This window comes from Larus michahellis, chromosome 2 (genome assembly GCF_964199755.1).
Source record: "Larus michahellis chromosome 2, bLarMic1.1, whole genome shotgun sequence".
Classification (NCBI taxonomy): Eukaryota; Metazoa; Chordata; class Aves; order Charadriiformes; family Laridae; genus Larus; species Larus michahellis.
The window spans coordinates 124,888,748-124,905,160 of record NC_133897.1 but is presented as its reverse complement, the minus strand read 5'-3'; the positions used below and the strand labels follow the sequence as shown (position 1 = coordinate 124,905,160).

At 35.0% G+C, this 16,413-nt stretch overlaps 1 protein-coding gene across 7 annotated transcripts in view; it reads right to left on the bottom strand.

Annotated features, from left to right (window-relative positions):
• Positions 1 to 16,413, bottom strand: part of SNTG1 (syntrophin gamma 1) — a 352,251-nt gene that overhangs the window by 117,408 nt on the left and 218,430 nt on the right. For 3 of the 7 annotated variants that reach the window (XM_074577007.1, XM_074577009.1, XM_074577008.1), the window contains one exon: positions 10,932 to 11,067. The exons of the other annotated variants lie outside the window; for them this stretch is intronic. In XM_074577007.1, the coding sequence (XP_074433108.1) occupies positions 10,932 to 11,067 (136 nt within the window). The remainder of the gene's footprint in view (positions 1 to 10,931; positions 11,068 to 16,413) is intronic. 7 annotated transcript variants of the gene reach the window in all.

The following is a 16,413-nucleotide window of genomic DNA, read 5'->3' as shown; positions in this document are numbered from 1 at the left end:
TCATTGCCTAACATCAGTTTAGCTCAAAACTTCATAAAGATATTTTGGTAAAATGAGGACTATGCGAAGGCAAATGTATTGCTTGTTCAGGCTTGGAAAATGTACAGTCATGAAAAATGAATTTATCTGCACAAGTATATCCATGTGGACCTGAAGAATTGGGAGCGTATTCCACCAACAAAGCAATAATGAGCTTTTACCACTGAAGTCAATTCATGAACATACTGAAGAAACCAATTGTCATACATGATATAATTTTTAGATAAAGAAATGCTCATCCATTCTGCTCTCTTACTTAGAAGAAAGCTCCCTTACGTTGATTGTATATACATTGTCAATACCTTGTCAGTCAAGCCCTACCATTGACAACGTATATCTTTGTTATTTCTGGCAGCGATAATTCTAGAAATATTTACAGGCTACTTTCAAACATAAGAGGGAAGTAGACTAAATCCTTTATACATCCTTTTCAGAGTTACAGCATATTTTTTTGATTTATAAGGAAACCTTAAAACTAGGTTGATCAGAGTAACCAACTTGACAATTTTGCCAGCACCATCACATATTGTATGCATGATAAAAATGACTGAAGACTAAAAAGCTAGGGACTATTTTCTACTTCCTGCAAACATGAAGCTCTCTTAAGAATTTTCAGTCATTTAGAAGATTTTCAGGATTTTTCTAATTTTGCAATGTCTACTTCCATATTTTGACATTATTATGTTAAATTCCTTAAATTCCTGATGCGTTAGCCCACAAATTAGAAAAAGCTGGGGTTTGGATTGGTTTTCTTTTCTCTCATCCCTTGCAAAAATATTCTAACATTGGGTAGAACTAACTAACATTTACCATCTTCTTAAAGTTAGCTATTTACTCGCGGAGTGACTAGTGCACAATTAATCGCTTTCTTTTAAAATACAAAGTGGCTATTTTAAGAAACAGTGTTTCTATAATGACTTGGCAATCAAATTACCAAAGATAATGCTAGCCACAAATAACAATTCTTATTAGTCCTGGAATAGAATTAGAGCCTCATCCCCACTGTGTAAAAATGGTAAAAAAAAATTTCAGTATTAACGAAATGTAGCTGTATGAAATTTTCAGTTCATTATTGTTAATAGAGAAGTAATTTCTAAACTTACATAAAATAAAAATATTTAAAACATTTGCCCTAGTATGTAAAAAGATATAAATGGACCTAAATTCTAAAAAGTGAAAAAGAAACATATTTTTGGAAGGCATACTGATTTTGAATAAATATAGAAACATTATTTCAAAATTTCAAGGCAAAAATGCAGCAACTTCCTAAGATATTTTTTATCAGATACGAAAAGTTTGGTGAAGGTGAGATAAATTCATAGTGCTAAATCCATGGAATATTTGCCTGACAAAAATTTTATTTCGTAGTAGCCCTACCATTTCCAAAGTCTAACAAAACTATATCTCCCCACTGTAAGCCACAGAAAAAACTCCCTTTGGAAGAGATCTGTATGTCTATGCATTTGACCTCATAATTTCTAAAGCACTGCATCCCAGATCGCAGAAAATGCATGACCAGGCACCATTAAAAAGATTTGCTTACTCTCTGTATCCTTGAAGGATAATAATCTGTTTTATTTCCAGAGGCTGGACTGAATATTCAAGATGTATGGTTTTTTTCAATAAAGCCACAGATTTTTAATATTTTCGAGATCATCTACAAAGCCCTAGAATTCAGGCATATGAGTTCACCTAACTATCAGGTTTTTATTTTAATAGTTAGCAATGAATAGTAACAGTTAATGTGTCGATACAGATGTTGTATGGATTAAATAATGAAAAGCTATTTAGTATTGCTGTTACTACTTGATTTAGTTTTATTTTTTTGTTTCTTCTAGTGAGCAGTACTAGCTATTGATTTGTTGGTGCGCAGTGTCTAATCAAGTTGTCCCTGTAACAGGAAAAAAGCTGTGACACTGAAAAATCTTAACGTGTCATCATCATCATGGCTATATATTAAATTCTTGCTGGTGTTTCAGAAATCATATATATATTTAATGTAGAATGAGCTGATGTGAAAGGAACTACACAAACAGAAACATTAAATACCAGCAATGAACTTTCTGACGCAAAGCATAAGCTTACTACTAGTGGAATCAAGAATTAATCTACTTCTACCACAAATAGCCCTATATAAAGTTAGGATATTCATGAGTAAAGTGAGACAGGCAAAAATAACTGTTGTGCTTGTCTGAAATAGTAGCTGTGTGAAATAGTGAAATTAGAAGAGCCAGTGTTTCTGGAGTGACAGTGTCTATATTTCCATGAAATTACTGTAATGATGGCAAGGGCTCATTTGAAGTGAATTTTATGGTGATGTGCGATATTGCTGAATAAAATCTCTACATAATAATAACACTGGTCTGAATTATTAATAATGTCTACAATGATATTGCCTTTTAATTTTATAAAACCTTTTAAAGTCCCAGTTCAAGAAAACATTTGAACATATGCTGAAGTCTCTCTCAATATATTCAGAAAAGCACTGAAGCATGAAGTCCCTCCGATTTCAGGAAGTATTCTTTCCTGAATAAGACTGTAAATCCCCTCTTAAATTGCCAATGAAATTTGCCCACCAATGAAGTGGTAAAGATTTAAAACAGAAGACTTATAAAGTCCCCAGGATCTGTGTTCTCCTGAACTGGAGCAAATTCTGCTCTTCAGGGTGTTTTAAAGGAAAATTCAGTTCTTTGTTGAATACTGTGAATTATAAACATGGGGGGGGGGATAGAAAAAAAAAAGAAGACACCTTCCTAGCCACTGTGCAGTTACACAATGCACTAGTATCAAGTCCACCAGCAGATATCACAACATGCATTTTGGTACAGTCACATAAAGGCCCAAAGTTAGAAGGCTCAATGCATGCACACAACTGTCTTGAATTATGCCTATTTAAAAAAAAACAAAAAAATCAACTCTTTTATTCATTAAAAGTCATGTAGTTAATATAGAATATTTGCATTATAGAGACATCACTGTATGGGGAGTTTTTAACTCCTACGATCTAAAATTTATCACAGTATTTGCCAACAATGCAAGATAATCAACAAATGCAATAGTAAAAACTATCACAGCTTTTTCTTCCTTCAGAAAATTTCTTTTACTGATAGACAGAGAAAACTATGACAGCAGTTCCTACTCAGGCTTCACGACTCGGAAGCGTACTTTAGACCATAGTTTGATATTACTATAGTTGTAGCTTTCAATTTTTTGCTGTCTGGTTCCAGAACCTGTGTTAGATATTTAGATATAAACCCAAATGGGCTGCACACTAGAACTTTGAGCTTTCTCAAACAAGGCAAAAGGAAATTCAGGGCAGAACGGTGCGCAGGCAGACGATGGAGGAAGACATGCCTTCAATTCAGAACCCTCTTCCGCATGTATCTTGCTACTAGCACTGCTTTAGAAAAGTGCAGGGGGATGCAGTAAGATAAGTAGTTTCAGCAAAGATACCCTACTGAGCCTACCACTAACCAATTTTTCTGAAAAGTGGCAGATACAGGTTTATGGCTTCTCGAGATGTCACGGAAATTGAATCGAGGTAGCACTTACTCAGGGAATGCTCCAGCTACTAAGGCACTCTACAAAAGATAATTTCAGAGCAACATACATGGACATTCAGGGTTTGACGCTTTTTGAAAAGTCCCATCAGACTGACCACTTAGGAACAAAATTATTCTTGATTCCAGGTGACAGCACTTGTTTAAGATAGACTATCAAGTGGTTTCTCAGATGGACAACATCATACCAGTCATCTCACAGCTGCTACATTCAGGCTTCCTTTATTGATCCTTGCCCTACCTGTTTTTAACAGGCTCATGGGCTTTAGACACAGAGGTAGCGGAACATGCACCCTCAAGACTCCTGCATAAAGCATTAGGAGAAAACTAAGTGACCCACCTTTAAAAATAGATATACTTCATCATGTTTCAAGCGTACCTGCAAAGTAGGCCATTTATATTAGCTGACACTGAGACATCTACAGTATTTCCTTCATAGGAAATTACTAAAATAATCAGATGTAAGCAACGTGAATAAGTGTAATGAGGAGATAAGAGAAAGAGATTAATTTCACAAATAATTTATTGGAAATCTAATTAACTCACACACACACAAAAAAAATCCATCAGGCAAGAGAGGACCAAATATAGGTCATACAGATGGGACAGACTCCTGTCAGTTTTTCCTTCAATGCAGTTCCAAGCTAAAAAGAGAATATTGTCACTTCAGTGACATATTTATGGTCAAGACAGAAAAAAAGAATCTGTTTTTGAACTTTTAAGTCTAACACTTGTGGAATGGAGTACATGCAAGTTTCTCTAAAAGATCCAATGACAGCTTTCTGGAAATATTTAAACTTTCTTATGCTCCATAATCAACAGTAAAATCCGAATAGCAATAGACTCCAATTATTGCTTAGTTGCATATTTATTTTTCAAAACTAATACAGGATTGCCTGAACAAAAGATATCAATGCAAACACCTGAGGAGAAAAAATTATGAAAGCAAAAGTCTGCCAGGAAAAGTTTGCAGCATTTTCCTGTTCTTCTTTCATTAACCTTAGCATCTTTAATAAATACCACTCATAAAAAAAATAAAAATTGTAAGTGCTTAATTTGCATTCTTAGGTCATGTACCCTAATTTTGAATCCTGTTTCACTAAAGACTGCACTTACTGGTCATCACAGTTCATATTAAATCATTAGAAGCCCATTACTCCAATCTAGGAACTATGAAAAGCAAGGAATTAGAACTTGTTAAAAATTCAAGTCTATCAAAACTGTAAACACCATACCCTGGAGTCCCTGACCATAAGTCATAGGGGACAACATAGGTCCCTGCACTGAAATTATCTCATACCATATTCTGAAAAATGAAAAATCTGAATTCCCTATATAGATTTCAACTCTAATAAATTATTTACTATGATCTACCAGTATATTCTTTGACTCATCCCAGCTGAGCCTGTCTGTTGATTCTAATGCCAGTGTTGATTCTAATTCCAAACAATGGGTCTTGTTAATGTTTCCCAACCTATATTCCATGGACTACTATTGGTCTGGGACTGTGGTCCATAGACAAAACAAATACACAAAGGTGCATTTATTAGCCATTCAGCTCTACATGATATGCAGTTACTTATGACAAGAAAATACCTATGAAAACACAAAAAAATTCGAAGAACCAGAAGACTCCAATCCAGACTCTTTTCAACTTTCATGAGCTTTTTCAGTGTATCTATATGTAGTGAGAATATGCCAGAGTTGAGAACTGTCTATATTTGTTTTCACATTACCTACTCCTTGTATGGCTCTACTTCTCTAGGATTACCCAGCTACACTGAATGATCTGTGCACTTACACAGCCTTAAGAAGTCCTTCTGTTTAAACTCTCGCAGCTGTTCCACTTTTTGAATGTTATTATTCATCCAGCTGCTGGGCACCTACTATCTTTCTAAGCTAATTCATGAACACATATTTTTGTAATCATATATTTAATGATTTCAAAAACAACTGGCTAAGAGGAATGAGGCAAACCCCTTAATAACACAGAAAATATAAGAAATACCAGTAGAACTGTTCCTAGTCTGTCTGAAATTAATCAGCATTTATTCTGCATTTTTTTTAAAGATATGAAAGGTCAAATTCTTTTGGACAACACAAAACTTTAAGATACTTTGCTAATTGTAAATTACAACTCAATGACACTGAAAAAATCACCACCATGTGTTTAGGTCAACTACTCAACCCATCCATCAGTCAAATATAAATCCATAAGCCTAATTCTGGTTTCAACTAGTTATATTGACATGTGTATTTCATCTCCTACCAATACCACACACTTTCATTACAATTGTATATATTTGGGTAAACCTCTCATTGGTATGATAGCTCAGAAATTTACACAGGAACCAGATTTTCTTTTGGATCAATTTCATTGACACTGTCCAAATCAAATATTGACCGAAGCTGCTTTGGGAGTCACGTGCAAAAAAACAATAAACAAAACAAAATTCCTACTGAAATGGAAGAAGCATTTACACCACTATTATGGTAGCATCTACTGATTCCTACACAGCTTTGGAAAAAGGTTGCACAGCATCCTGTGTGCACTGGTGTGTATGGCCAGATGAACGATAGGCTATCCTACCTGTCTACAGAGGCTTTCTTTTTTAAGATGCAAGGTTTTTGGACATAATAATTGGACCAACTGTGGAAACCAACTGTGGCAGTAGGCTATGTTGAGATTGTGGTGGGTTTTTTTTCCATTCAACTATATGTTATGGAGAATACTCAAAAAAAGCTGTCAACACCCATAGAACATTAAGCAACCTCCAGAGGCTTTGCATATTTACCTTCAAGGATCCATGACATAAAAATGCAAAGATTTTTTTTTTCTTCTAAGCAAAATCTAGGCCATATTTTTATACACACATAATATAAAGAAATTTCTCCTACTCATCATATCTGCGCAACATCCTTGTGAAATCTATCTTTATTACTCAAGCAAATAGTATAATTTTAGTGAGTTTTATTCCAATATAATATAAAGTGGTAAGAATAAGCCAGAACCATCATTTATTAATTCTTTGTAGGCTACCAACAAATTCTTGGTGTTGCTGTTCTCTAAAGAGAATTTCAGATAGCAAAAAATGGGTAAAACAACCTTTAAATGAAAGCAGAGAAATTTAATAAAAGAAATTGTCTTGGACTAAAAAAATAAAGATTATTTAGGGTATAGTATATTATAATATCCACCATACTAAATATACCATCACAGATTTCCCTGATACATCTTTAAGCAAGTTATTGTTTACCATCCAGTAATCTGCAAAAAGATAGGTTATACTGGAATGAGACGTTTTGGTGATAACAGCAGCCACAAAAACACTCAGTGCTGGATATAGGCCAGTACTTCAGTCATGAAATTACTAACAAACTAAATGGGAAAACCAACAAAAAGGTGATAATATCAATATCTCTTATATAGACTATTAAGATTTTTCTTGTGGCCTGCAGGTATTATGGCATACAGTGCAGGATAATGCATTCATTATTCTGGGAAAAAAATAAGTCTAGTGTATGAGTTATCCAACATTGTATAAGACTACAACAGATTCCAGCAGATAATCGTAAACTAAATTGAAGAAAAATGTTGTGTATGGCCTCTCAAAACCAATAGCCATATGTCAGCAATTAGTCAGGAAAACCTTAGAAGAATGACTTAGTGACTTGGGAGTCTCTACCCCCTATACAAAAGTCACATAAAATATTCAGCGTAATGAAAAAACTAAAGACATTATCCATGTTACATGAAGAAAAATAAAATAACATCAGCTATATTTACAGAATAAACCAAATTGTTCCATATTTATCTGCATGATTCCTAGAGTAACCAACTACAACTGGAATAAAGATCACTAGAAATCCTTTTACAAATATTTTATAGATATTTTTCTTTTGCTAGAAGACATTATGCCAAAGCCAAAAAGCTTCAGATAGAAGCTTTTGATTTTTCAACAATGAATTTATTTTTTTAGAAAAAAGGAAGAGTAAAAATCAAAGCCCAGTTGAAAGTGGAAATGTTTTTCTCTAGTAAGCTGTAACAGAAACTGGACAATAACTTGGAATTAAGGATTCCAAATTTTGCAGGTAATGTGTGCTCCTCAATAGAAGCAAATAATTCCAAGCAAATTATCCATTTTAACAGATTTGGAGTTCTTTCTTTTCACAATTGATCATACTGCACTTTATTTTTTTTTTTTTCATTATGGCAACGAACATGAAGGGTCTGAGTTTTCTAGCCCTGAGTATTAACAAAATGATGAAGCTGCTTGCTTATCTATTAAATGTATAAGAATCCCCTGCTCCTTCAGCCAAACCGTTCCCACACTTCAAATTTACCAGAATAAGTACTCTCACAGTTGAGTTCTATATGAAATTTCTAACACATTTACTAAACAAGTATAGTTTTTATATATGCAATTTGTGAAAACATCATTACTAATATTCAAAATGCATACAGTTTACTAAACTACATAACATTTCAGCTGTTGTTTCTGTTCCTAACGGTTGAAGAGTGAAAGTCATCCAGCTGACACAGCATTCTGAAGTACATTCTTAATTTTTTAAATCTTTTATGAAGAGAGACAGGTCTAAGATTGTTGAAAACACGGCGTGAGTATTGTGTCTGACTAAGCAGAGCCTCAGTTCTGGGGGAAAAACCAAAGATCAGTCCCAGAATGAGTTTGCTCACACTAATCCCATTGCAAGGCTGGGGTCAAACACACAGCTAGTGGCAAATTTCACATTTACATATTCAATATAAAATTTGCTGTTGGCAAATATGACCTTAACATTTACTTTTCATGAATAGTCACACTAATCAAGCACCAGCATATAAACGCTCATGAAAAATGAATACAAAATGGTCTTAAAGAGTTTGAAATCAAATTTTAATTCTCAATTTGAATAAATATTAATGTACAAGCCTACTCCTATTTGTCCAGTCCTAAATGTTATCAACTTCACAATGACATAAAGAATAATTCTTGGACAAATTTGTATTTGAAGTAATGTTTTAGATCAATATGTGAAGTTAACTCTGCTAAGCTTCTTGGCAGCTCAGGATCTAATCTCTGAGAAAGGTATTTTAGTACTTCAAGGATTGTGCTCAGTGGTAAAAGTTCTCAGTCAAGAAAATGCATAAGAACACACTTTCATGCCATTTAATGCAATGGCAGCCTTTCTGCTGCAGAATAATTGTACTGCGTATAGCTGCAGTTGAGAAAATTACTATTTTCTTCATAAATATTTGTAAAAGAGCATGTCCCCAATTTAGTAAAATACTTAAATTCATACACCTATGTGCTTTGCTGGACTGGGATCTGACATAGTTACCCTGCAATATGAAATTTTCAGAAATAATATTGACTCAACCTTTTTTAGGATCATTTTCATCAGCATCTAAATTTTAAGGGTCTTGGCAAAACTGAGTTTGGAGGTACTCACACTGGATATTAATTAACTGGAGGACATTTACAGATATTTTGGAAAGAGAAGAGATTAACGTATAATTCCAAAGAAGTAAAAAAGCTAATTTGTATTTCAGCATAATGATGAAAATGTGCTGAATTACAGGTTTAATCAGTTTATAGCATGAGGTCTTTTCTTGTTTTCATAATTAGGCAATAACCCCATGGAAATCCATTCTTGCCAGCAGTTAATTACCATTTGAGACTATAAAATCTTATTAAAAACATAATTTATAGACTGTTATATGGAGTGAATGTGTTTTCTGAAGCAAAAATTGCAACATCAACAATAAAAGAAAAACAAACTGCTTTGTAAAATTCTGTTACTTTGCTGCTAGGTGAATACATCAGAATATCACAAATGAATGCACAAACTACAGTCCTCACTTTTAGAAAGTCTAGGCTCCTCAAACCTTACTAATTCTGCGTTTACCATTTTCATTGTGCTTGTGCTGTCAGTTTCTACAAAAATTCAGAAAATAAGCAAAACAGTGCTGATGCCACAAAACTCAAAACTAACTAAGGAGCATTTAAACAGAAAGATGATTCAAAAAAAGCACACTCCCATTGAGATAACACTTTCCTGTTGAGATTTTGGTTTTGACACCTTCAAGGGTATTAAAAGCTGTAGTTGTGGCAGTAAAAGTAAAAACTTAAATGTCTTGGTATCGCAAATTCCAAAGCTCCCAGTGTTTTAATTGTAAAAAAAAATACTAATACTTTGTCTCACAGATTTGCTGTTGTTGTCATTGTTGTGCAGGTGATTCATTTTACTCTAAAACCTCACTTATTGATCGATATGAAGATGCTTTACACAGCCTTTCAGGGTGAAAGATGTTTAAACAAAGTATTTCATCTGTTAGCATTCATTACAGTAAATGCTAGCTCTCACCAACACTTCTCTCTGCAATTAGCAATTCGGAAATAATATATTATGACCTGAAGAGCATAGGGGATTTCGAGTGTGTTTTGTATTAGATTTTTCATGTAAATATGAATTAACAAAAGATGTCAAAAAACCCTTTCGGACGACTGAAATATGGCAAAGATTTTGTGAAACACTTCTGTCTGTCCATTTAATATGTAAATACATTGTACTCAGAATAGCATAAGAAGGGAAGGCATTTCAGTATTTCAGGGAATCTAGAAATATCCTCAGTACTTTCTACTGCACACCAACATGTTAAAACATGGGAGTTTTTTGATGTAGATTATTATCTTAACTTTCCTTTTAATGGGTCATCACAGGCTTGATGAGGCCCTGAGCAACCTGATCTAGTTGAAGATGTCCCTGCAGGGGGTTGGACTAGATGACCTTTAAAGGTCCCTTCCAACACAGCACATTCTATGATTCTATGATTCTATGAATTAGAACCTTTGAAATATTCTGAATCGGTACTGGCTTGACAAGGGCATGTGAAGTGGAATAGAGCTATGTACGTTTGCTAGACCTCATTTAAAGACATAGGTCATTATCCTGGTAATGCCATTTCAGCCTGAGCACTATTTCCCATTTTGCTCAGAAAAGTACTAACAGCACAGGGAGGCAACAACTCCTGCAGGTCTCTGCACTAGAATCTAAAGAACAGGCAACCTTTGTAGCTTTTAATGAAGAGTTTCTTCCCTTTGTAACCACACCTGCACCAAAATTTTCCTTGTGATCTCGTGAACCTCTAACAACTGCAAGCTGTTTTACTGGCCACAGTCTTGGAAAACAGCTAATGGGAAACAGGCAGTACCAAATTGAACCTGTAGAAAGACACCAGTACTATGAGGGCAACACTAGGAAAAAAGTATACATCTAGAAATTGGCCCAGTGCTGACAAACAGATACCAAAACACCAGTACCATACTGTACCATACTAGTGGTTGAGAAGTATGGAGTGGGCCATCTGGAAACCTCCATGTATCTGGCTGGAACAGTCCAACACTGGATACTATTGAAAAATATATAGAGTCCATTCTCCTTTCCTCTTCCTCCTCCACCGAACAAACTGTCAAAAGACAAAGACCCATTGTAGAGAAAAAAAAAAAAAAAAAGACCTAAAAATACGTACAGGTGTTAGATAACCCCTGGATAAAAAGTTTCTTCCTGGCGCTCATTCGATTTTTACTATAGCCAGAATACTGACAATTCTGAAGAGTTAACTCAGGTATTGCAACTGCTGGAAAAATGTCAGAAGACTCCATGTGTGTGCACATTTGCACTTCTTTGAGCACACCTCTGTTTTACGACTCCTTCTGGCTGCCTAAATCAGTACACATGCTCTATTTTGTGCAATGTGTTCTCTTGGGCCCATGTCAAGCCATAAGAAATATAGAGGTTGTCTTTTAGAGGCAAACATTTGCTTTCAGTTTATAGCACATGGTTGTTACTTGTTTAAAGAAATCACAGTTGTTGCCACTCGGACAGTATTTTCTAGTCTATATGGGTAAACAATTTTTTTCAATAGTGACCAGGGAAGATAATTTTCATGCCTTTAGAAGGTTTTAGTTTTCCTACATTAAATTGGAGTGCTTTGTATATGTTTAATTCCTCTGCCTTTTGGAGGCTTTTGATGCTCTCTATGCTGCTCTTGTCTAATCTCACTAGATTATCATGGAGTAGTTAGTCCGAGGAAAACAAAAAACTGAAACACCTAGCCAAAGTGGGCTATGCTTTTTCAGATATAAACGATACAGAAACAGATTAAAAACAATTGGAACTCTGGTGTTCTACCAGAGACCTAGACCCATTTTCTTATTTTTTAATTATTGTACAGTATTACATCTATGCACAGCAAAGAACAAACGGCGTCCCCGTACCAAAGTCAAACTGAGGTATATTCCACAACTGGAAGATGCTGTGCAGAATGAAATCTTTCAAAAAGTCTTCTGGAGGGTAAAACACACACACATACAAACAAACATGAAAATATTACTATTTGCTTCCCAAGGAAGCAAAGAAACCTGAGTCTTTACAGCAAAATATCAATGTAAAACAGGTCACAAGCGAAGCATGTCTGATGGTACACACTTTAAATCCACTGCTCAATTGTATCTCTTCTTTGCAGCTCAGGCTTTCAGTGTTAATAGAGCTGCATGACAAAGGAGGAGCCAATGGCAGTTATTTGAAGGATGTTGTACCGTAACTGGTGATTCAGTCTTTCACTCTGTCCCACTAAACCCTAATGGATTTTTGCTTTGAGGACTGTAGCTATTTAACAAGGATATAACAACATTAATCATATAGACTTGGTATTAGTCATGCCGGCATATTCTGCTCCCTTCTATTAAAACTCAGCAGTACTGATGAGTAGTTTTAAAAGATGAAATCTTAATAAAATGACTAACAATTCTACAGGTATCTTGAGAAAAATGAAAATATAAATGAGGAAGACAAGAACACACCAATGTATTTTAAAAGTCTAACATCATAGTGCTTGAATAAATTCAAGCCTTTGCTGAGTTTGGCACAAGACTTAATTACTTAAACACTAAAAAACCATAGCAAAAAAACAGATTAGAAAAGCAACTGAATACGTGTTAAGAATACTGCTCCGGGATATATCCTTATCCAAGGAATTTCCACCACACTGTGAAAAAGAGTAAACTATTTATACCTGCTAGGTTCTTTTCCACTTGATGGACACTCATTTCAAATCAATGCTGAAATATTTGACAAATATACGAACAATAAGGACACTGTAAATACATTGTAACAGATGTTTTCATTAATTGCACCAGGGTAGCTAAGGTGACATTAGCACTTTTTTTATTACCTACGTCTCAAATAGAAAACAGCAGCTGTATGGAAAAAGCAGAAACTTGGCCTCATCTTATGAAGGAAATATTTGACTTCCAAAAAAGTTTACATTTCACCTCTAAATTCAAAAGTTACAAATTGCAGATTGATTATGGTCTTCTCTAGAAGTGCTGACTATGCAGCTTCAGTATTTAAAGTTACCATTCAGTCTGGAGGGGAAACACAGTACAGGATCTCTGCCACGTAATATGAGAAGGTGGTAATCTGTATTTGCAGGTTGCTGTTATCACTATCACCAAACAGCACAATACTAACGCAGAGATCTGTTTCTATAACAGATTCTGAAGTACTTCATATACTTCAGCGAGCTAAACCTGATAATACTCTTGGTTTCTGTTTCACAGTTAAGGAAACAAAGACAACATAAAAACATAATTTACCAAAAGACACATCTGCCAAGTCAAGATGGAGTGAGATTGCGGATCATTTGTTTTCTAGTCCTGTCTTACAAATACAATATGCTCGTTCTTCTGCTTAAAAACATGTACGAAAACCATTACCAAAACTATTCATAATGGGTTTTAAAAATCAGTTTGAAAGAAAACATAATTTTAAAACAAAACATCAGATTAAGAGTTTCATCATCTGCACATGATTGCTGTTAAGCGACTACAATCCCTATATTTCATATATACATATGAATATATATCCTTGTATTTCATATCATGCAATCCCTATGTTTCATATAACATATATGACTCACGGAGCGCCAGCACAGTTACAGCCCTGCTATGAATGCAGAGAAAGCAGGGAAGCAAAGATACAATGCATTGCACGTGGACGCCCTATGTCAGCTCATTCTGCTGGAAAAAGACGTCTTATGCAAAATGCAGCTGATGGCTGATGGCTAGCTGATGGCTAGCTGTACATAACATCCACCAAAGTCTAAATATCTGTGCTGTCTTGATACCTATCTACCTTTACATGAGCTTTTCCTATTGCTTTTCAAGGAATGCACAAATGCCACGTTAAATGGCACTTACAAAATATCATTTTTCATTAGAAACGTCCCCTGAATTTTCCCCAAATACAAGAAATACGAAATCATTTCATATTCATATTCATTGAATTCTATTTTTATTCCCTACAAGAAAAACAGATGCTAAGATCCAAAGAAACCCCAGTGACATGTAACCATAGCTGTTGGTACTACCTGAGATGCTTTATTCACAATGTTAATAACAGAGACATAATCTTAAAGATATCAGCATTCATTTGACTGAAATTCTTCCTCCTCCAGGGACCCCAGATGCTTTGGTGCACTATAACCCTGGAAAAAGTAAGAGCAGCGGATCCAATACAAGATTTTTGTTAGTATGCAACTACCAAAAGAGTTGACTCGTACTCTCCTACTCCAAGCCACTCAGTAGCAGCTCAAGGGAAGTAGCTCACAGCAGGGTCTCTCACTCACAGAATTTTATCCATTGTTAGTGGTGTAGTGGCTAGCCCCAGAATCACCAAAAATGTCCACGTGTGCTACTTTCGTAGCTTTATGTTGGTGATTGCCTATCTATCTTTGTTTTATGTTTGGACAATAAATGGAGGTAACAGCCACAGATACATTAGTTTTCAGACTACAAATATATTAGTTTCAAGCCTTATGAACACTCCTATCCCTTGTAAGCCCTTAAAAGACTAGGGATACAGATTGACAAATTATGCATTGTTGGACCATATTCATTAGACAGAAATCTAAACTCGTAGGTCTGTCTATGCATAATCCTAATTTCAGCCGTTCAAAAGTCTTGTAGGCCATAAAGGAAAGTCTACTGGAAAAGGAATAATTAACAAATCCAGAGCAGAAAGAGCACAAATTCACATAAATTAAGAGATATAACGCATTCTCCTTACCTCTACATTAAAGTTCATACTGCATTTTTGGAGTCAAATTGCCAGTATGATGTTGAGAGATATTTTTAAGAGAATTGCTAGACTTTTTGTTTCTCAACTTCCTCCCATGATGATACTTCACCACAGAGAACATGTGTTTATTTTACCACAGGAGAGCACTAAGACTGAAGCAATGTTATGCTGTACTCAGAAGGGAGTCTTTAGAACCCAAGACAAACAAGCTGACATTCAGCCTTTGATAGAAACTCATAATGTGCCTGCATAATATGAATAATATTCTCACCTTCTACAAGCAGAAAACAAAGTTAAAAAATTAAGTGATTCACCTAAAGCTAAAAAAATGAGAAAGGATCTGTGTAGAGGCCTCCAGTAAGGTACACTGAGAACTGACTAAACCTACCTATCCAGTCTTATGAGAGTCTTATCTATCTATCTGTCTGTCTGTCTGTCTATCTATCTATCACCTATCTGCCTACCTACGTATCTACCTATCTGTCAGATTCAGGCTTCGGATTATAGTATATTTCTTGGGTAACAGGATCTGTGCATCACTGAATACTGTATCACCAGATCTACTAACAAATGGAAGACAATAAAGACAACAACGGATTGCCCACAAATGTTAAGCCAACTAAGTTCACTATATATTGGGGAAAGATTTTCCCTACTATGAAAGATGGCACTAATTTGATTAAACTACTTAATCTTGAAATTCAAATGATTGTATCTGTATAGTATAGTTACCAGTAAAGCAAAGTGAAATACCAGGGCCAACTAATCATCAGTGTAATGCAATAGGCTGCACTGATTATGCCACAGATCCTTTCATTGCAGAGCTATGAAGACATGAGATATGCCTAAAACGTTTCTGCAAGCAGCAAGAAGTTTTGTATCTAGAAAAAGAATGAAGACTCAAGAAGTTTTGTATCTAGAAAAAGAATGAAGACTCCTAGGACGCACACTGCAGATAGAAGTCTGAATTTTCTCTGGGCATCTTCTGTTTTACACACTGAAAAAAAAATCCATGCTGACTTACAATGAATATTGTCTAAGGCGTTAAGACAACCCAAAACACTAAGGTATTCTCAGATAATATAATACCTGCTAAGTCTTAATTAGTTACAGAAAAAAACAGAAAGAAACAAAGCTCCAAGCTCATGTACCTTGCCTAGCCATTTGAAAAGTACTTAAATGCAATAATAATTGAAAATTAAGTTTCCACTACTGTTCAACTCCCTGCTGTGAGCAACTATGCTCCACGTGCTTCCTGTTTTCTCTGTTACCTTGACATTAGAGGTACAGATCCTGTATTTGATAAAGACCCTGCAAGAGAAGTGCTCGAACAAGTCAAACTGCAAAGGGCATGCCGCAGGCAAAATCCCACCTATAACTCCTGCTGGCAGACCAGTTGATGTACTTGCCCTTTATTCAGGGCTGTGCTTAAACCCACAGATTGCTGCACAATGCACAACTATATCTATCATTACTATAGCAGGCTTTACTCCACAAATAAATAACATATGATAGTGAATGTTTCTGAAATAAATAGATTATCAGAGTTGATTTACTTTGGTTTTTTTATTTATTTTATATTTTATATTTATAAATCCTCTGAATATTTTAGTTTATAAAATGTCATGTAGACATTTTATCTTATTTAAATATTGCTCAATACTTAGTATTA